At 36.9% G+C, this 21,338-nt stretch overlaps 3 protein-coding genes across 4 annotated transcripts; 1 reads left to right on the top strand and 2 right to left on the bottom strand.

The window, feature by feature from the left end:
• Window positions 1-2,205, top strand: LOC103965435. Its single transcript, XM_009378495.3, has 3 exons — window positions 1-313; window positions 1,540-1,640; window positions 1,771-2,205. The coding sequence occupies exons 1-3, from the start codon at window positions 259-261 to the stop codon at window positions 2,050-2,052; spliced, it is 438 nt and encodes a 145-aa protein (XP_009376770.1). The 5' UTR covers window positions 1-258; the 3' UTR covers window positions 2,053-2,205.
• A 39-nt stretch (window positions 2,206-2,244) lies between these two features.
• Window positions 2,245-5,137, bottom strand: LOC103965436 (cysteine synthase 2). 2 transcript variants are annotated; one of them, XM_048590299.1, is made up of 6 exons: window positions 4,882-5,137; window positions 4,709-4,783; window positions 3,950-4,093; window positions 3,345-3,728; window positions 3,019-3,254; window positions 2,245-2,719 (listed from the first exon to the last, which is right to left on the bottom strand). In XM_048590299.1, exons 1-6 carry the CDS (start codon window positions 5,092-5,094, stop codon window positions 2,578-2,580), a joined length of 1,194 nt encoding a protein of 397 aa, XP_048446256.1. In that variant the 5' UTR covers window positions 5,095-5,137; the 3' UTR covers window positions 2,245-2,577. The 2 variants fall into 2 exon arrangements, with proteins under 2 accessions (XP_048446256.1, XP_009376771.1); XM_009378496.3 differs by having other exon boundaries at window positions 2,245-2,700.
• Window positions 5,138-5,881: 744 nt separating this feature from the next.
• LOC103965457 (flagellar attachment zone protein 1-like) lies at window positions 5,882-15,409 on the bottom strand. Its single transcript, XM_048590267.1, is given in 6 exon segments — window positions 5,882-6,079; window positions 6,081-7,562; window positions 7,564-8,824; window positions 10,029-10,220; window positions 14,562-14,635; window positions 15,269-15,409. Coding segments are annotated over 6 exon segments (3,207 nt in total). The 3' UTR covers window positions 5,882-6,022.
• Window positions 15,410-21,338: the final 5,929 nt, after the last annotated feature.

Below are 21,338 nucleotides of genomic sequence, written 5' to 3'. Positions count from 1 at the left end.
AACCAACCAAAGAAAACAATTTTACTTTTAATTTTTTTTTAAAGAATTTTGGCAAAAGAGGGTTAGGGTTTTAAAACGTTTGGGCATTGCGGATGTTTTTCTGAAAACAATAAGCTGGTTTTGCGTTTCATCAGATTTGCGGAAGGTTCTCATTTGGGTGCTGTGTTGCCGTTGGTGGTTGGATTTGAGCCGTTGGATTGATCTTGATCTGGGCTTTTGCGCCCTGTGGCTTGTCAAATCCATGATCATCAGCGTCCCATGGACCCCTCTCCATTGCGAACCACTCCACCTCTCGAAGAAGAAGATGAGTGGGGTATGTTATGTATCACTTTTCCCATCTGTAGTTTCATCTTCTTTTCATATAATCTCCTTGTTTGGTTACTGAGAAAATTTGGTGGAAAGTTTAATAGAAAGGTTGTGATATTTTTGCGTAATCTCTATGGGTTTCGTTCATATTTGGAAAAATCAGTTTATCCTCAGCCACTTATTGTGTTATGCACATTGTGCTGCATCTGGGAATTGGTTGCTTCTATTGAAATTGGGTTTTGCTTACACATTTTGGTTTCTAATTATTTGGTGTTAGATGTTGTTTCGGCATTGCAACGTCATCTTTTAGCCACATTCTTGGCTACAGGATCAGTAACTTTTGGTGTTTAGTACGTGGATTCTGCGTTGTGCGCGAGTTTTAGTGTAAATGGGCAACAAAGTTCTGAATGTGGATTCGAAACTTAGGGTCCGTCTGATAATCATTTTGTTTTTAGTTTTTGGTTGTCAGTTTTTGTTCTTGAGATATGAGGAAAACATATGAGGGTAAGGAGAGATGATGAAGAAGGGGGATCGGAGAGAGGGGAAGAAATAAAAGGTGAATGAATGAAAACAAAATCTTAGAAGTATAAACAATTTACAGTAGTTTTTGGTTTTTATTTTGTGTGCCTTTCTTTATGCATTTCTTCTACGTTACTGCGTCCATCCTTCATCCACTCTTCATCCCCTCATTTCCCTTGTATTTCCCGTCTAACACTAACACAAGGGTGAACCAAAAATGAAAAACGAAATGGTTATCGAATTGGCCCCTATACACATGTACTTTTAGGATTTTAAATCTTTTTGACTCAATTATTGTTGATTTGTATAATCAATGTATACTATTTGTACATCTGGAGAGTGTGAGCCATAAACTGATCATAGTTTCTATTATCCAGAGGCATATAGGTTAGGGAAAGTCTTTGTGGCGCAAGTTTCTCTCCCTTGTGTGTGGCACATTATGGTTGATTGGTTCAGATTTATTGATGGCAAATGATTTCCGCACACTCTTTTCTTCCCCTGCACACCTTCATTTTTTTATCTGCCCTTTATTTTGAATAGATCAATGGAGTCAACGGCACATAGAAATAAACAGAGGATTGTAGAAGGAGAAACGGGGTGTGCAGAAATCCCCTTCCTTCATTTAGTGGTTTCAGCAATATAACATATCTTCTGAATTCGTTTGATGTGCATTTAACTGGTTTGAGATTAATGTTTGACTGCTTTTTGCATTAGACACTGATGGGTTCGTGATTCCGAGCTTGGTGGTTGAAGAGCAAGATAAACAAAATCAAGATGCTCCAACAGTAGAAGCTTCAAAACCTCCATCTCCGAAGGTCAGTTGCAAGTGCTCTAGTTCCTTGTATGGAGTAAAGGGAAATATATATTTGTATCCGATGGCCCTAAAGTCTTGAATTCGGTGACCATGGAAATGGTTATTTGCTGAAAATATATGCTTTTGTGCAGGTGGAAAAAGAAGAGAAGATCTACTTAGGACCGCACGGGGCTCCTCCTTTGCAATCAAAGCAGCAAGAGGTAAACCCTGGTGGCCGTAAGCAAAAGTTCAAGCAGAAACTGAAGGAAGCGGATAGGAAAAGTACCGGGGCAGGCCGAGAGAATAAGTTGGAGAATCTGAGAGAGCTTGTGGGCGATGGGAAAGGAGGCAGCAGCATGGCAAAGGGTTCTAACAGGGATTGGTTAGACCCCCACTGTCATGAGTCTGAGTTCGAGAAGTGGAACACCCGGTGATTCGAGTATCGCATGTTATAAATTGCTCGAGACATTTGAATTTTGCATCCCGTGTAAGATTTTGATCTTTTGTATCTCCGAGACATTGGAGGCCATGTATCTTGACAATATCATTCCAGAATTTATCGCAATAGAATTTGGTCATTTAAACAAGTGATTTGTGTCGTATTAACTTACTTGGATTCCCGGAGAAACATTCAAAGAGAAGCATTCATTTCAATACAGAACTCGACGCCCTAAAATCGACAATGTAGATGAAAAACAAAGAGATGCAAACTTTTTGCCAGTACAAAATTATGTAATCTTCGGGAATTTAATCGAACAGAATTGTCATGTTAATCTCTTGAGTGTGACTGCTAAAGTGTTACTGCTCTTTGGATGGAACTGCAGAGAGAGAAATGGATCCTCTTGGCCGATGCAGAACCTCATCCAACACCCAGGAACTCTAATCCGCTAGCTGAGGGTGTCAAACCATACTGAGACAGATACTCAGCGCTGAAAAATTTGCTCAAATGTCTCATCCCACTATCGCATAAAATGGTCACAATTGTGTGACCGGGACCAAGTGCCTGTGCCGCTCGGACTGCTCCAACACAATTCATGGCTGAAGAACTCCCCAAAAAGAGCCCATCGTTCCTCATAAGAAACCTGAAAAAGTTTTAAAAACCTGAAAGAGTTTTAACCGATAAAAGCTCAAGGCCAAGAAAAACAACTAAATATTCTTGGTTTAACGTTGCCAAGTGAATGGAAGAAATTGGGAGTTTTTATCTTACATGAATGGGAATATGATTGAACATACTAAGAATACCGTTTGACCAATTTCGAAATGGCAAATATAATAGACAGCACAGGAATCATAGAGGACGTTGAGAAAAATTCAATCCCAACTGCTTCCATTTTCTCAACTTCTCAGCATATTAGAAAGCACTACGAAAAAGTGGTGACTAAGAATAACTAAACACTGACCTGGACATTTCAACAGCTTCCTTATCTGTGCCTCGGAAAGCCCCGTCAAGTTTTGCCATCATAAAGTTCTTTGTTATTCTATTGATTCCAATTCCTTCAGTTATCGTGTCAAATGGATTTTTTAGCCTTCGTCCTTCAGCCTCCTCTCTAGTGTACATCACTCCCCTTGTAACTTTATTGTATAAACCGGAACCAGGGGGATCTATCAGGAAGCACTTGACATTAGACTTCTTTTCCTGTTGAACAAATGGAAATGCGATTAACACAACTACATTTCCGCATAAGTTGAGTAAAATAAAACAATTTAAGTGGTTTCAGTAGTGGACCTGGAGAAACCTGGACACACCAGCCAGGGTACCACCTGTTCCTGCTGCCGCCACAAATGCATCTACATTTCCTCCAGTCTGTTCCCAAATTTCAGGCCCGGTACCCTCATAGTGGGCCCGGAAGTTTGCCATATTTTCAAACTGATCAGCAAAGTAACCACCTGTGTAACTTGAGACCACACTTTGTTTCTCTCCATCACATTGGAAACCATTAGTCTGCTCAAGGGCTTGGCCATTTATTTGTTCATCTTTCCTATGCTTCATTGCTAATTCATTTGCTTCCGTTGCCCGTCGCCTAGCAATATTCACAAAGTGGTCTCTGTGCGTAATTGACACTGGTCTTACCCTTTCAACAGTCGCTCCCAGAGCTTCAAGTATTTGAGACTAGAAAAAAGGGTTGGCACCACAGAAGCAAATTTCAGCACATCGCAGAACCTAATTTTTTTATTTTGAAGGAAAAATGAAACTGGGGAGAGGGAGATCATAGTTTCTGGTACCGCGGGGTTTCTGTTGTTTGCTCATATCAGATACACCCCAACAGTACCTGCAACTTGTAAACAATTCATGAATCAATGTTGCTAATCCGAAATGCATTCTCTAAATACCTTCTCAATAGCAGCGTCATCAGGTATAACCACGTGGCATTTGCAACCATAAGCAGGAGCGACCGTAGCAAGGCTTATAGCTGTGCTTCCTGCACTCCCCTCAGTGACTACTCCACCTGGAGCAAGGTCTCCAGATTCCAAAGCCTGTATAGAACCAAAAATCAGAACATTTGCGTGACTCAGTAAGCCGATCAATTACAGTCAGCCGACAACTCATTACAACTGCTTATAGTATAAATAAATTTACAAATTTCATTTAACCGAAAGAAAATTCAGAAGCTATACTCTTTAAGTCGACTTAAGCTAAACAACAATGTTCCAGTATCACTAACAACGATAAAAAGAGTAATACCGAACTTATGAGCCATTGAATATATTTAGGGGCGGTTTGATAACCACTTCATTTTCAGTTTTCTTCGTTTTCACGTTGTTTGAAAACTGATTTTGTTATCAAACCGGCGCTTAATTTTTGAACAAGTCGACAACAAAAGTAGCAGGGCAAATCCAACATACATTTCTTCAATTTCATTAGAGTAAAAATCTTCCACAATCATGGACTATTTAAGATCATAACAGCAGATTAGAGTTTGTCAAAACTTACTTTCGAGTTTCGAAAAACTCTACTTTCCAGAAAAATTACTCTAATGATCAGTGGTGCCAATTATGTTTTCCACGAGTTTTAACTTACAAATACAAGAAATGCATAATTTTAATTTCTTTTCAATCAAAATTTTCAGCCAAATAAAAGAAGCTTTTTACCTCTTCAATAATTTTGACAGCAACTCTGTCTTTCACACTCCCTCCCGGGTTCAAAAACTCGCACTTTCCAAGAATCTGAAAATACAAAAAAAACCAAAAATTCAAAACAAAAATTATTGAAGAAACAAATGAAAACCCAGAAAAAATAATTGGAGAAAACCCCAATTGCTCACTTCACAGCCGGTGGCGTCAGAGAGGCTGTTGATGCGGATCAGAGGGGTGTTGCCGATGGCACCAACGAGGCCATTCGTGTGATTTTTCTTCGAGGGCAGGGTTAGTTTGGTCTTTTTGGAGGAGAGTTTGGACTTGTAGAGGAAGAGAGAGAGCAACGCCATTGACACTGAGACTGCAGCCACAATAGCGCCTGTGCTTCTCACAGGCGCCATTTTTGGCGGTTCGAACCGTGACAGCTTTTGTTACCGAAAAAGAAGGAAAAAGAAGGAAGGTTATGGAAGGTCCCTACCACCCACGTGGGCCGGGTTGTGGTATTTCACGTTCCGGGCTAAGGCCTGCCTCATCCAATACTTAAATAGAGAACAATTTACATGACACGAGTACACCGTCACATAACATCTTATTTTAATTAAAGAAGAACATGTGGACAAAAACTTTACGTATATCTTTATTTCTTTGGTAGGAAACGTCACCATGGCGATGTATTGTTTTACGTAAGTCCTTAAGGGACCAAAGTATTTGAGTAACTTATGTGAAGATATTGGTTTAAAATATGGCTTAATTTGGGCACGAAGAATGGGACTGTAACTACATGTATATTTTTTCGAATACAGGTTGCAGATTAATCGCTCTCTCCATGCAGTATCAGAAAAGGCGACGACGTGTTGGTGTCCTTTGAGTGAAACAGTATATGCTAAAACAAAGTCAGGTAACCTCAAAGAATGTATCTGTGCAATTTCAAACTTGAGTTGAGGATTCCAAACCTTTACTCGCTTTTCACTAGACCAACCCAAGGGTTCCTAGCTAGACATTTAGGAAGAAATCAATATGTATGAGAAGGAAAGATGTGTGGAATTAGTAAATTAATTAATGAATTGGATCATTGGTATAATATTGTGAAATAATACTTGGTGCAATTCCTATAGGAAACAACAATGACTTGTATGTATAATCGCACAATGCTCATCAAGTTTTAATATTGTGTGAGAAAGAGAAAATTATGTTATATATTTTGTGTGAACAAAAACTAAATACATACGTTATAACTACAACAAAGTACATACAAATCATACAAAGTAGATGAATATGTACAGAAAATCTAACTGAAAACTAGAAGAACAATGCAAAAATACAGCTGTACTACTCTGGTGAAGGCTCCGTTTTGGTTGGTGATGTTTCTTCTTTGGTATCCGGTGACTGGTTCCTTTTTCGGATCCGGCGATGGTTCCTTTTTGGTACTGTAAGTAGTGCTTCTCTTTATAAGATCTCCGAATCTTCGTAGCAATGCTTTCTTTTTCCTTGAATTTTCACCTGGAGTTCCATCTAGATGATCATAATCATCAGATTGGAACCCTTCTCCATCGTCTGTGAACGTAGAAGAAGAATTTCTTCGGTGATCAGCTGACCCTGGAGAGTCTACCTCAAATATCGAGTCTTTCAAAGCCTCGTCTAGTTCAATCTCGTCATCGTCATGATCAACAACTTCTTCATGCGTGTTTGAAACTTTGAGCTCCTTAAGATTGAAACTGAAAACTTTGCCAAATATGCTTCCATTTTGAGATGATGTGGTATCCTTCTCATCCTTTGACGATGTTTTCTCTTTATCTTCCTTCTTTGCATCCCCTGATAATGGCGGTTTCTCTTTACCTGTATCCTCCTTTTTCACATCCTTTGGCGGTTTTTTCTCCTTAACCTCCTTCTTCAATTCCTTTGATTGTGTTTTCTCTTTAGCCTCCTTCTTCGAATCCTTTTCTTTTGATGGCGTTTTCTCTTTCTCGTCTTTCTTGCAATCATTTTCCTTTGTTGGTGTTTTCTCTTTTTCCTCATTCTTTGACGATTCAATAAGCAACCGTTTTAACTCCTTAATATTTTCATGAGCTGCTATTTCATTTACCCTATAATTTTCGTTTTCTCGAGTAAGGAAATTCAAGGCCTCTTCCTTTCCAGCCAGGGTATCTTTGAGTTGAGAATTTTCGGCTTGAGCAATGGCGGTAGCTTCTTTTGCAACATTTGCTTCATTTAAGGCCTGCTTAAGTATATCGCGCAACTTGCTATTTTCTTCCTTTGATAACATGGCTCTATTATCCGTCTCTAGAAGCAACTCGTGCAATCTAAAGTTCTCTTGTTGTGCAGCATGTCTATCCTCCTCGGCTGCTCTAATACAATTGACAAAGCCGGTTTCTTTCCCACTCCATGCCAAAACCGACTCTTCATGTTCTATTTTCAACCTGGCAGCAATGTTTTTGTGTCTTTCGGCTTCTCTTCTTGCTTCATCCAGTAGCGTTTTGTAACTTTCCTCGTTGCTCTTTAAGATTGCATTCAGACGCTCTTCTTGTGCTCTTGAGTGCTCTAACTCTGCTTGGCTCACGCAAAGTTTATCTTTCAACTGGTTGGCTTCTGTTGCAACTTCTTTCAATGCAAAAGCCAGATCATCCATTGCCCTTTCTCTATTTTCTTCAGCTTCGGTTGCCAACTTCAGTTCATGTTTAAGTACTCTAATCTCCTCAAGTAATTTCTCAACCACCGATGTAGCAAGTTGCTCCTTTTTTTGGACATCAACCAGATTCTCCTTTGTCAATTGAAGCTCAGACTTGAGACTCTCTAATTCCTCCTTCATGGAAATATTACTTTCGGGTTGATCATGATCATGAGATGCACTACTATCTTGACTACTTTCAGCAGGATTCATCTTCGTTCTCCAATTTCTTGTGAAAAGAGGCACTCTCAAACTTTGCCTCTTCAAGTAAAACCTTGGTCTGTTCAAGTTGGTTGGTTTGGGTGATCAATGAATCCAGAATTCTTGCTTCTGATTGCTTCCTTTTCTCTATTTCCATTTGCAATTCTCGAATTCTTTTGTCACTTTCAGACAATAAAGCCTTCGTTTCAGCCTCAGAGGATTCCACCTTCTCTGCCAGTTTGACCTTCAATTCCTGAATCCTTCCTTCACTTTCAAACAATAAAGACTTTGCGCGAGCCTCAGAGGTGTTAACATTCTCTGCTAGTTTAAGCTCCAAGTCTCGAATTTTTCCTTCACGTTCTGACAATAAAGCTTTTGTACGAGCCTCAGAGGTTTCCACATTCTCTGCCAGTTTGAGCTCCAATTCCTGAATTTTTTCGTCACTTTTGAGCAATAAAGTCTTCGTTTGAGCCTCGGAGGTTTCTGTGTTCTCTGCCATTTTGACCTCAAGTTCCCTAACCTTTTTTTCACTTTCGGACAGTAAAGCCTTTGTGTCTGCCTCTACGTTAGTGGACTTCATATACTCTGCCAGTTTGAACTCCAATTCCCGAATTCTTTCCTCACTTTTGAGTAATAAAGCCTTCATGTGAGGCTCGGAGATTTCCGCTTTTTCTGCCAGTTTGAGCTCCAAATCCCGAATTGTTTTTTCCTTTGTGAATAATAAAGCCTTTGTGTGAGCCTCTGCCTCAGTGGACTTCATATTCTCTGCCAGTTTCATCTCCAGTTCTCGAATTCTTCTTTTACTTTCCGACAATAAGGCCTTCGTATGAGCATCCGAGGTTTTTGCATTGTCCGCTTTGATCTCCAATTCCCGAATTCTTTCTTCGTTTTGAGACGATAAAGTCTTTGTTTGAGCTTCAAAGGTTTTTACGTTCTCAGTCAACTTGAGCTCCAAACCTTTGGCCTTTCCCAACTCAAGTTTCAAAGACTCAATATTCTCCACTTTACTCTTCAGTTCTTGCCTTGCATTCGACAACAACTCCTTCGTGAAACTTAATTCTGAGTGCATCCCGACATCATTCTGCGTTGCCAATTCTTCACTAAGCCTCACGTTGGCCTCTTCTGCCACTTTTTTCGTCTCTTGATGCTCATCGACAGCTCGATCTCTCTCTACCTCCACTGCTTGCAATTGCTCCTCCACCTTCTTCAACTCCTCTTCAGGTTGCTCCATTTTTTGTTGCTGCGTCTCTGAAAGCTCCAACGGTCTGTTTCACAAAAACATCCTTCACCAATTAAAATTAATTTCAACGAAACCAAGCAAATAAAAGTACAGAAAAATTTGCATAGGTCGACCCCTTAGAATCCTTCAAAACAGTTATCTATATGAATGTGATGTTAAAAATTTCTACTCTAAAATAGTACTTTTGATAAAAATTCAACAAAACTTTGTTCACCCTTTTTAACTACTGCACTAACGTTTTCGTTACGGTTTATTGCTGTGATGTTAAACATATTAATCCTAAAACTACTAATTAAAAGTAAAATGGATAAACAGCAGCCAATTGGCTTTGTTTTTGCAGTATAAATTATGACGCACTAGTATTGCCGTAATTGTTTTTGCAGTATTTTGACACTCCATTAACGTTGTATCTAATACCAAATAAGGCACGCCTTGAAGAGCATTGAAGAGCATTTACGGCGTATTTTGCTTAAATTATTCACGACTACTAGAATACGTCGCATTTGACAAAACATCTCTTACGACATGGGCTTTTGCCGCATGGGGGTTCACGCCATGAATAACCATTTACGGTGCTCTTTGTGCGCCGTAAAAGACCAGTTCTGTTGTAGTGCAAAAGATAACAATTCTATTTTGTTAATCAAGCTTATGTTGCTGTACTGTAAACCGGCTATCTAATGCTCTTGGACTCCTCTTTTCTGGTAAGTAGCTAGTAATCATTTTTAATCTTTGTTTCTCAATTCTTCCTTACCATTGCCCACTTTTCTTGTACAATTGAATGTATATTTGTTTGATAAATTGATCCAATATTATGGAAATATAGAATGATACATATCGTGTAAATTATGTTCCTTGTACTTTTGCATATCATACTTATCGTATTAAGTTGAATATATAATCTTTCAAATCATCTTTGTAATAGGGAAAACCAAAGTTCATAATCCATCGAAAAATTCATGCACGTGAGAGCCTCAATCTTTAAAATATCAGGGCCGGCTTTGGAGACGGTCTTAGGTATGAACAAAGACGACCAAGTTATATCTCATAGATTCAACGTCGAGAGCCATGAATTAACACACATTTTTTTTTTATAAAAAGAACTAGCAATGAAATAGTGGAGAAAAAACATAACCCAAAAACCGTAAAAGCCTAATGAATCATGAGATGAACAGAAAAGAAAACATTGAAAATGTGGAGGAGAATTCAAGAAAATTAATTAAACAAAGTACCTCAGCCTCGAATTGCCATGGTTGATGCTGGTGATGGAGGTTGTTGGAGCTATGGATTTCGATATATTCTGGAAGCTACTAAAATGCAAGTATAAAATGCTGAGAGAGAGAGAGAGAGAGAGAGAGAGAGAGAGAGAGAGAGAGATTTTTGGTGAAGAAGAAGTTGGGAGGTTGGCGGGTTTTCCAGAGAAGCTATTTGGCGGGTTTTGGAAGTGTTTTCTTAAATATAACTAATCTCATTGTAATCCTCTTCACAAGGCCGTTTTATCTCCAACATCAAACACTTGTGCGTGGCATGGCAGCCATCACTAACCCTCTCACTATTTATTCACACCGAAAAATAAGAAATACCTCTCACTGCTTCACAACTTCTGCCCCTCCCTATACCATTCGATATATCAATATCAATATGTCTCTAGCTCTAAGACTTTCGGTATATAATTATGAAAATTTTACAATGTTCCAATGTATTTCTTATATGACAGAAGTTTTAGCCGTTAAATCTTGGTGTTTATACCTTAGAACATGAATCTAACGGCTAAACTAAAATCTCAGTGTATAATATACAACTTGACTACTGATGGTAATTGATTGGACGTACAAATAATTGATTGCTAGACAAAGTGTTTTTGGTGTTTTAACTTGGGCTTTTATCACAAATAATTTTTAAAGTTTAGCTAACTCATCATTTTGATTCATTACATTTCAAATCGAAAGACGGTGTTTATGCTTATCTCCATATATACGGTTCAATTCTATCAAGTTTTCCATTATTATACATGTGTTTATACGACAAATGGTCTGTAAATTTAAGTAGCTAACTCATCATTTTTGTTTTTTGTTTTCTAGGTCAAGTTGCGTAAACAATGCAGAACGACTATGCATGCACATTAATTCTTGCCGCCCCTTCTTTTGGTGGCTATATGGCCTAGGTACGTAGTTCATGTTAAAGTTTATTGTGACAAATGACAATCGTCGTCTGTGATCCACTGTGTGTCATTAACATCGCTAATATACTTGTGAAGTATACTAATTGGCGACAACAACAAAAAAAAAAAGAGTGGATAAATTAGTGAGAATCTTGTGGTGTAAGATTGTTATTAGCATTTAGCTGATGAAATAAGACCTTAAAAAGATTGTTATTAGCATTTAGCTGATGAAATAAGACCTTAAAAATTTTCACAGAAGTCTCAAACTTTGTTACGTAAGAAGCTTAATTTGCTATCTAGGTTGTCTCCTCTCATATTTTGTCATGATCGATTGGCCACAGATAGGTTTGTCTACAAGACTCGATGCATAATACATTTGGATCTAGAATGGTATATCCACAAATCCCCTCGCACGTCTCCTTTAGAATCAAATCACCTTCTTCAGGGTCTACACATCTAATTTGTACTCGATGCATAATGCATTTTGCATCCTTCACATTTATTGAATGGCTTATCCATTTTCTGCACTCTCCTTCTCCTAGATCTACATCATGGTTGAAGAAAATTACAGTCCCTATTGTTCGATCTTAATTCAAAACATTTATTTTTATCAACTATGGATTAATATCATTAAATGGTCAGTGATCACAAATTTCTTAGATCGTGGGATCTAGAAAAACAAGAATGACATTTTCTTCTCACAACATACACTAATCCTTTTTTGTAACAAAAAATTATAATAAGAGAGAGAAGTTATGTGTAGGCTTTGAAAATGTTACCCTACACACTTGTGGAGACATAAATTAACCATATCTAAGAAGAGACGAACACATAAACTTTAAGCTCTCTATGATAATTTTACCCTTATCTTCTTGAGCAGACCACAACATACCTCAAGGGATGTGGCATTTGCCTGCCCTGGTACAAGGCCTTCGAGTCACCGTGGTGCTTATTCGGCCCATGGTGTCCATCCACCTAGGCATACCCAGCCGAAAGTGGTAGGAAGTCGACCCTTTGGAGTCTCCTATTGAGTGTGCAACGCTCCTGCGCTCCTAGAAACATGGTCTCTGGGACTACTCGTGAGCGGCATGCGAACACTAGTCTACACCATCACTAGCAGAACATAATGGTCCATCTAGTGTAGCCCGCAACCTCCCACCTCAGCTGCCTGTGAGGGCTTGGGTCTATAAATAACCAAGTCACACAAGAAAATCGGTAATCGTCACTTACTACTCAAAATTCTCTTTGTTTAGTATCTCTCAAACTACTTTTTTTTTTTTTTACTTAGGCATTGGAGGTCCTTTTCTTTTCTTTTTTTTTTCTTTTTGTTTTGATGTTCATCAACTAGGCTAATGGTATTTTTTTATAGGTAGAATTTCGCCAATTCAGCCTTAGACAAAATTTATATCCACAACAACACACATACATATTTCATGGAATGAAAAAAAAAAAAAAAAGGTTTCTTTTTTGTAAAGCATGACAAAAATAAAAAAACTAACTTTCCTTTAGCCTTTTTTGTTTGAAGCAATAAGCATGATAAGAAAGAAAAGAATGTTGTGTTGCCTTGAATTTCCTAATATTTAATCCATGCTATTAGTTAACACTATACCGGAACTACTTATATTAAGAAACAAAAATATTATTCTTACCGTATTTTTTATATTAAATGTGTTTAACCCTGTACAACTACTATTTATATTAAGAAACAAAATATTATTTTTATCATATTTTTTATACCAAATGTGTATTATCTCGCGGGTTTTTATCGTATTTTTTATACCAAATGTATATTAAGAAACAAAAATATTATTTTTATACCAAATGTTTAACCCTGTACAACACTATAACTCATATCTTTATTGTCCTACTTCTTTTAAAAATGGTACAATAACGTATAAAAAATATGGTAAAGATATCATTACTCATTACCTATTTCAAAAAGGTAACGAATAATTATCGTCTCTATGAAAAACTTTTCTGCCTCGAAGGACCGACTCATGTGTTAGATCTTAACTTCCACAAAAACAAACAAAACTTTGGTCCAAAAGACGCTGCTCAACAATTTGTCTACTTCAGTAAAAAACACACCAACACCCACACGCGTCCATTTAAGTTTTCGATGCAATGACCATAACACCCTTTGTTTTTTGTTTATTTTTTTCATAAGATCTCAAACAGCAATTATAAAAGAAGATGAATCCCAAACTAAGATAATCATAACCCATTTTCTCTAGAATCGTTTTCAGTTATTTTAAAAGAGTAAAGTTATTCATAGCATGTTTTTGTATCACATTTTCATACCACCTTAGATGGTATTTGATATGGACAGCCACATCATTTAAATTAATCAGATTTTTAAATTTAGTTTATTATTTAATAAACTAATAATTAAGAAAAACTAGTTAATTAAATGATGATTATGGTATACGAGGAGTTTTTCTCTTTCCTTTTCTTGGGGTTTGCAAATTTTTCAAATGATGTGGCTATCCACATCAGATGCCACCTAAGGTGATATAGAAATGTGGTATAAAAACATGGTATGAATAGCATTACACATTTTTAAAACACTTCCAAACGAGCCTTGATTGAGCTTTAGAGGAAGAGTATCCAAACTTACCGATTACAAGGTGAATGACCCTAACACCCTTTTATTTATTGCAAACAAAACAATCTCATTGTTTTAGGACTTACAAAGCTAGGTGAAGCAACATATTCTCGCTCTGTTACTTTGCATTCAAGTCCAAAAGTCCTTCTTTATTCTAACTTCTTGCTGACGTGACCGTGACGAGGTTTATTTTTGCAAGTGAGGATACTTATCGGATTCTTTTTGTGAGGATTTTGGAGATTTTCAAATCATATATGTTCATCGTACATCGTGGGGCTAATTTTCGTCAGATACTGTTTATATTCAATTTTAAATAAAAAAATTTACAATAATTTCTGATCTCATAATGTACGATAAACGGATGTAATTTAAGGATTTTTTGATCCTCACAAAAAAGATTCCGCTTTGGATTGATGTCACATGTGGCGTTTTTCATCACTTGATATATTTATATATAGGAATTTCCTTTTTTGTGTCTCGAGGGCATTCATGAGTCCACATGACACCAATACAGTGTTCATACGAAATGAGTTCACCCTTTGCCACATCTGAAAATAATAGTTAACTTGATAATCAGGGTAGATATTTTGCTAATTTTTTAAAAGATAGAAGCCAAACTCTTAATGATCCCAAACCACCTAGTGCAAAATGTAATTAAGGGTTTTAACCTAAAGAAAAAATGTGAGCACTTTTTGGTCAAATTCAAAGATTTTTTTTTTTTTTTCCAAAAGAAAGAAATTTTATTATATTCGAATAGAAATGTTTACATCTGAAGTCAAAGTATTAAATAGCCACTCTGAATCAAGACCATCCCAATTATGAAAGCTCCCTTCTCGGGTAACAGAAGAAGCTACTAGATGCGTTGTCTTGTTGCAAACACGAGAAGCAAAGATAAATTCTACTGACCTCAACTGCTGTTTCAACCACTAAACATCAAAGAGGATGCCTTCAATCACAACATCAAGTTGAGTTTTCCCGTTAAGCATATCCACTAGACACTTGGAGTCCGACTCTATCTGAACCACCTCAAAGCCCTTATCATTACAAAAACTTGGTAAAAATTTTATGGTGCTCTACAGTACACAATATTTTAAAATTTTAAACTGTTAAATCTTAATTTTGTATTTCTAACTTAATCTAGCGGTTGAAAAACACCAAGTATCAAATACTTCGAGTGGCGTAGCAAATCCCTTGACACTTGATGGACATTTTGGTAAACAAGGTGCAAGGTAAGTGTCATAAAAAGATGGGATGTGCTATCTGCCCCCTCATTTTTTTTTTCACATAACTCTATAAATTTTTTACGACCGAATAAATTGAAAAAAATTAATGCACAAAAATTAATAAAAATGTGTAAAATATAAAATGGATGTGTGAATACTATTACCATAAAAAGATGAAAGGATTATTACCCCTAGTGGAAAAATAAACCTTTTTACTCACTCCAAAACAAAGCTCAGGAGACAAAGCCTTTCTCCTTCAGAGAATCTCTGCAATCAGTGAGCGCGATAACCTCCCCACAATCTCTCTCTCTCTCTCTACAAAATCGAACTCAAAACTTCAATCCCCTCTTCAAAACTCAACTCATGGAGATCCCAGAAAAGCTTGTCAAGTTCAAGTTCCACTTCCTCTTTGCCCTCCTTTTCTGCCTTGCCCTCTACTCCCTAACCCTAATTGCTCCCAGATTTCTGACCCTTTTGGCCTACTTCTGGCCCCTCTTTCTCTCCACCGCGCTCTTCCTCTTCGCCGTCGTCGTCTTCGGGAAGACCACGTTGCCGGGTTCCGACGCTTCCGGTGACAAACCCGGCGAAGGCCTCCTGGACTATGTAGCCGGGCAACCGGACCATGTCGTAGAAAGTTACAAATCCGAGTTGCAGCAGTAGCAGTAAAGTAGTTGAGGAAAAAGAACCAGAAATGTAATTTTTTTTTTCTTTTTTTTTGGTATTTTGTCATCTCTGTAATTTCTAACTCTTCCCTTTGGTTTGTGGATGACAAAAATATCGACTGTCAAATTCTGGCGAGAATAATGCCGTCAATGACGTATGTGTCCCTTTTAATTTTGTTTTCTTTTAATATTGTTAGCTTGATATATTTTTCAGATCCAACTATAAATCTTATGAGTTCATGATTTTTCACTAGGGAATTGGGTTTAATGTAGATAATATCAAGCAATTTCAAAAGGTTTAATCATTTAATATTGGGTATAGTTGACAAGAAGATATTCTAAAATAGTTCAATTTGTTGTAAGAATGATTAGAATTTAAGTGCAACAATGTCCACGCCAATTGGTTTAAGAACACACAGAAAATAATTTTTGTACACTCATTTTCTTCTTAAGCACAGTTTTTATTATTTTATAGCCTTTTAATTAAATAAATTAAAGAATAATCACTAAATATAAATAAATTGAAAAGTGCATAATGAGGAAAAAGTAGCAGACCAATGGTTGGGGACAAATTTTAATTTCGTATTTTACATAGCACGTCTCTCGAATCATAGTGCTGGTAAATTGCACGGTAATACTAAGAGAGGCAAACATGCTTCTGTGATTTTTTCTGACCCTCAAATGTGTGGACTACTAGAGCAAAGTCATCAACTGATATTTTAAAAAAAGCAGAAGAGGAAATACTGGTAGATGGCTAGCAGATTAGCAGCAAAGTAAGCTTGGTAACAGGGTAAGTGGTCAACTCTACGTTGTTATTCAAAAGAGAGAAGGCTTGGAATGTTTGGTCTGGTGGCAGTGTGGCATTGGTGGAGATTGAATTGGATCTGAGGAGTGCGGAGCTACTCCAAAGTCACGCAGGACAGTGGTTTACGTGTAAAGGCTTTATTGGAAAATCAATTTATATGTCACAGACACTTCATCTTCTATTGAAAAAACTTTGAAATTTAGATTAAAATCGACATATATTGTTGATATTTTAAACATATTTGTTAAATATTAGAGAAATTTAATATTTCTTTCAAACCAATGCTTAACAATCCCTAAAATTTCATTATAAATTTTCATTGTTTATATCGAAAGCAACTGATACTGATATCAATATTTGGTATATCCACGGATATTTCCACAAATTTGCATATCAATATTTTTTCCGATATTAATATTTTAATGATCACGGGTACACAACTATATTGACGTTTTTTGCCAATAAATAAGAATCATGAAATGAAAAAAAAAAACATTAATATACCATTGACGTAGTAGGTCACTTTAGTCTTCCATTTGTGTCATACAAGATTTTTTCTTCTAGTCATTTCATTATTTTTAGTTTTGTTTTTTATCTGGTGTGAGCATAATTTGAACTTTTATTTTGCAGTTACAGATAAGCCCTAAAGTGTACTATGCATAGATTCCTGAATAGTTCCAAACACATAAACACCGACAACACGTTTTTGTTGTATTAATCTATTAGTGAGTACTCATAATGTAGTACCATAGAGTTTCAATTCCAAGTTACAATATATTCATGTATAAGATTTCGAGTTTTTGAAACTCGGAAGTTGTATTAAACACAACGACTTCACTCTTTTCAATGGTGCTACTTCACTCTAGTCTAAACTCTCGAGTATAAGTATTATTTGTTAAAATCAGTTATTCACGTGTTATGACAATTTTTTTTTTTTAAAAATTAGGAGTAAATGCAAAATTATTTAAGGACACATGTCATTTTTTCTTAGTTCGTTCATTGTTGTGCATCGGCCTCTTTGAGGTATTTTGTCAGACATCTTGCTTCCATGATAGCCATGCTTGAGAAGAATACCAATGAAGATTAAACATTTCATGTGTAATAATAATGGGGTTTGGGCAATCAGATACACTCACTCAAGTTTGGAACCACCACTGTAAACGTGTTTGGTGTGTAATAACCGTTGATGTAAAGTAAAACTTACATGTTCTGGAATGTCAAAGAATTATTCTTACAACAGTCATCGCATAAACATTTGTCAAATTACTTAATTGTAAATAAGTTTCTCTAGTTAACGCGGATCTCTTTGGTAACTTTCACATCCATCAATAGTTCGTGAAAATTCCACACCAAGCAATGGCTTATAGCATAGGATGACCGAAAGGAGAAAAAGGAATGGTTGACAGAACAAGTTTCATACTAATCAATGACATACTTTAATTTCATACCAGAAAACAAAAATATGTGCTCACATTTTTCTCTTTCTATAGACTTTTTTATTTTTATTTTTCAACTTTTTTGCTTTACTTTGTTCAGAGTCAAAAAACAAACAAGCGTGTGCAATAAGGAAAAAAAAAATAAGTGCCTAAAAATCATTTTCCTTATGAAACTCTATATTCTATCAAGTGTAACGTTGGGACATGTCAAACATTTTTAAGTGGGCATTAGATGCCTATGATGTGATGGTATCTAATTGTGGATCCATCCTTTGAATTATCTCCCCATCTGGCTGAACTGCAAGATTTCAAGAGTAGTGATATTCATACATTTTTTTTTAATTTCTTACACATTTTTATTAGTTTTTTTTATTCATTTGATTCGACAGTTAAAAATTAATAAAATATAAAAAATAAAAATAAATGTGCAGATAATATTTTTTTTTTCAAAAAATTGAATGATCATTCAAAAGAGTGTAGGGATTACATGGTGGTGGCCCCACAATCATTTCAGTGTTTGACATTAGAAGCATTGCTTTTGCTGGGCTCAGGTCTAATCCACATACTCACAATCCAAATCTGGATTGCTTTCTTTCTGGGCCATGATCAATCAATGACTTGAAAGGTCAGATCACAGAAAGGCTACTGCCTGGCACAACTCAAGAACCCTAAAAATGGAGGACGGACTTACACTCCCGATACACCACCACCGTGATATTCTAAACGAATAACGAGATATCATATGTTTATTTGTTTGAGATTCCACATTGGCATACGATTAAGTCTCTCTCTAATAGTGTACACAAAAGAAGCATCTTACTAAAGTAAAACAAAGATAAATATGTCTACATGCTAACTAGGAATGCGCAAATACTCATTGGTTATGGGTAATGACGGTTATCTGCCTATTTAAATTGCACGGTTACGGTTATGGGTAACCGTTTAAATAATTAAATGGTTATGGGTATAATCGTTTACCTGTAAAATTTAAATGAACGGTTATGAGTATTAACTGTGGTTATAACGGTTACCCGTTTACCCGTTTATTTTAATAGATATATAAAATTAAAAAACAAAAAAAACCTAATCTGTAACCTTTTCGTTTTCTCCACCAGGAGGCCAAGACTAGTGACACACCCCGACCCGGAATACCCACTAGGATTCTGAATCGAGCTGTGCTGGCCGACACCCGGAAGGTGACGAAGCCAAAAAGTGTGATGATGATAAAAAAAATGAATTAATTTGAAACTAAGAGTGTCTAAATATCAGAGTGCGCTGTTAGCGGGAATGAACCCATTACACACACGATACAGAGCATAAGTAAAGTACAATAAGGTAAGGTAATGATTATACCATCATAAGAAGACACCTGAACTGAAAAGTGCCAAGAATCCTCGTCAATACGGATACTCTGCTGTTAGAACCTAAAGGGGTGCAAAAATAGAAAATGTGAGTGAGTGAAACAAAACTTTTCAAACCAATTTCAATTCCAAAGGCAGTAACCCGTCGTCGTAATACCTGTATAATTTCCTAGAAAATAACAGGCGTGACTATAACTTTAAAGTTTAACCAAAGTAACAGTCTCATGGTTATGCCGTGTCAAATATCTCAACAAGAATAAGTAACCCAGGTGAAATAAATCAATATGAAATGGTATTTCAGTTGGATCCACCTATTGAGGCCTGTACGGCTGAACCAATAGCTCATCAGCATGCTAGCCGGAGTCACCTCACGTGACCTGTACAACTTATCCATATCTCATCAATCAATGCTAGCACATAAGTCGGGAGTCACCTATGGTGACCTATACGACTTATCCATATCTCATCAATCAATGCTAGCATATAAGTCGGGAGTCACCTATAGTGACCTGTACGACTTATCCATATCTTATCAATCAATACTAGCATATAAGTCAGGAGTCACCTATAGTAACCTATACGACTTATTCACATCTCATCACATATCCAAGTAATATGTCAGTCGAATCCACCTCTTGTGGCCTATATGGCTAAACCCATATCTCATCACATATCCTTGCACACGAGTCGGAACTACCTATAGTGGTCTATACGACAGGACTGGGTGTAAATAAGTACGCTTAAGTGCTACGATCATGTGAAGACTATGCGAATAATCGCGGGTCACCTACAAGTCGAAACCACCTATAATGGTCTGTACAACAGGACTGTGCACCTACCTTGGATCCAAGGTAAGAGTAAGGTGCGGGAGGTGAACATCACGTGAAGGATTGTGCCCTGGCCATGGGCGGGAGCACTAACACCGGGGTGCAGGGTTATGAGCTATAACTACGTCTATTGTAACATATACAACTCATGGGCAACCTGTACGATTATGTCGGAGTTGCCTATTATTGCAACATGTATGACAAGGTCGGAGTTGCCTAAAACTTACATATAGTCATGCCATAACTCCATCATTTCAACTAATACTATAAACTCACCTGAACTTACATGTGCGTCCTGTGTTCACCTTTACACTTCAGAGCGTTCACTTTAATTATGTGCAAGTAATATACATATGGATATACCAGAATATAAATATGAAATTCAACCATATCATAATATTTCCAAATATATAAACATATATACATATGGCATAATCTGTAACACCCCACTCCCAAACTATTTACCTTCAAAATAATTATCGGTGATAAGCCCAACTAAACACTAGTTAAATTAACCTATCATTCCTAACTATTTTCCACTTCAATATTACGATTCTTCACACATTAATTTATAACCAACATTTAACCACCAATAAATAAGGTTAAATCTCACATTTTCCATCAATCTCCTTCACATTGCTCAATTCCCCAAACAAGGCTATTGTCTCAATTATTTAGTCTTATTTATTATATGGCTGCATCTAACGTCTCGTTAGACTGCCTACGTACCATAAACAGGGATCAAGTCATTCGTAGTTCACAGTATCAACAATAACATAAGCAATCACTAGATGCATATTTTAAAACATAAAGCATATATACTTGTATAGAAAACCAAAAGCCCACTCACCTGGAGTCCTTGCTAAAATTCGTAAATCCTTAGCACGAAGGTTGAGGCGTCACGAACAATTGGCGCCTGTGGCCAAGTCCAATTTGGCCTAGAAATGCTCCAATTTTGCTAAAACCTGTACGAACCCTAGAATTGGGTGTGATTCGATTCGACCTCCAAACTTGCTTCGACAACTCCACCACTGCTTGGGCTTTGTTCCTAGGTTCTAGGGGAGTATTTTGGTAGTGGTAATTGAAGGAAAACGTTTCACAAATGGGTGGATTTCGAGTAAGTTTCCGTGGCACCCATGGGTGTTCTTCGTGAAATTTCTACCATTTCATGCAAATTTTGGTTAGAATTGAATGTTGGGATATGGTGATAAGGTTTGATGGTGGTGAATGGGTGAAAATCACCTGAAAAACGGGTGAGAATCGCCCAGAACCACCCCGAGTCAAAACCGGGTTTTTGGGTGTTCGAAGGCCACAGGAAGAAAAATGGGAGGAAGGCTGAGAGCTTCCCTCTCTCCTCCTAATTGGTTGCTTCTAATCTCCAAATTTTCTGATTGGTTTCCCTTCCCACAAAGTGGGAGTTAACACTTATAATCTAAAATATAATTAACTAGTTTCAAACGTC

This window comes from the organism of the source record quoted next, unplaced genomic scaffold, assembly GCF_019419815.1.
Source record: "Pyrus x bretschneideri cultivar Hongxiangsu unplaced genomic scaffold, Pyrus_bretschneideri_v1 Contig31, whole genome shotgun sequence".
In the NCBI taxonomy this organism is placed as follows: Eukaryota; Viridiplantae; Streptophyta; class Magnoliopsida; order Rosales; family Rosaceae; genus Pyrus; species Pyrus x bretschneideri.
The sequence above is the reverse complement of the archived record's forward strand: the minus strand, read 5'-3'. Positions and strand labels throughout refer to the sequence as shown.

What these genes read in the sequence shown, in the direction of transcription:
- LOC103965436 (XM_009378496.3), bottom strand. Translation starts at nt 5,094, where the DNA reads ATGGCGCCTGTGAGAAGCACAGGCGCTATTGTGGCTGCAGTCTCAGTG. An exon ending in CTGACGCCACCGGCTGTGAA is followed by an intron (nt 4,784 to 4,881) that starts GTGAGCAATTGG and finishes TTGTATTTTCAG; the next exon opens with ATTCTTGGAAAGTGCGAGTT. An exon ending in ATGACGCTGCTATTGAGAAG is followed by an intron (nt 3,729 to 3,949) that starts GTATTTAGAGAA and finishes CCTTTTTTCTAG; the next exon opens with TCTCAAATACTTGAAGCTCT.
- LOC103965435 (XM_009378495.3), top strand. Translation starts at nt 259, where the DNA reads ATGGACCCCTCTCCATTGCGAACCACTCCACCTCTCGAAGAAGAAGAT. An exon ending in CGAAGAAGAAGATGAGTGGG is followed by an intron (nt 314 to 1,539) that starts GTATGTTATGTA and finishes TTTTTGCATTAG; the next exon opens with ACACTGATGGGTTCGTGATT. An exon ending in CAAAACCTCCATCTCCGAAG is followed by an intron (nt 1,641 to 1,770) that starts GTCAGTTGCAAG and finishes GCTTTTGTGCAG; the next exon opens with GTGGAAAAAGAAGAGAAGAT.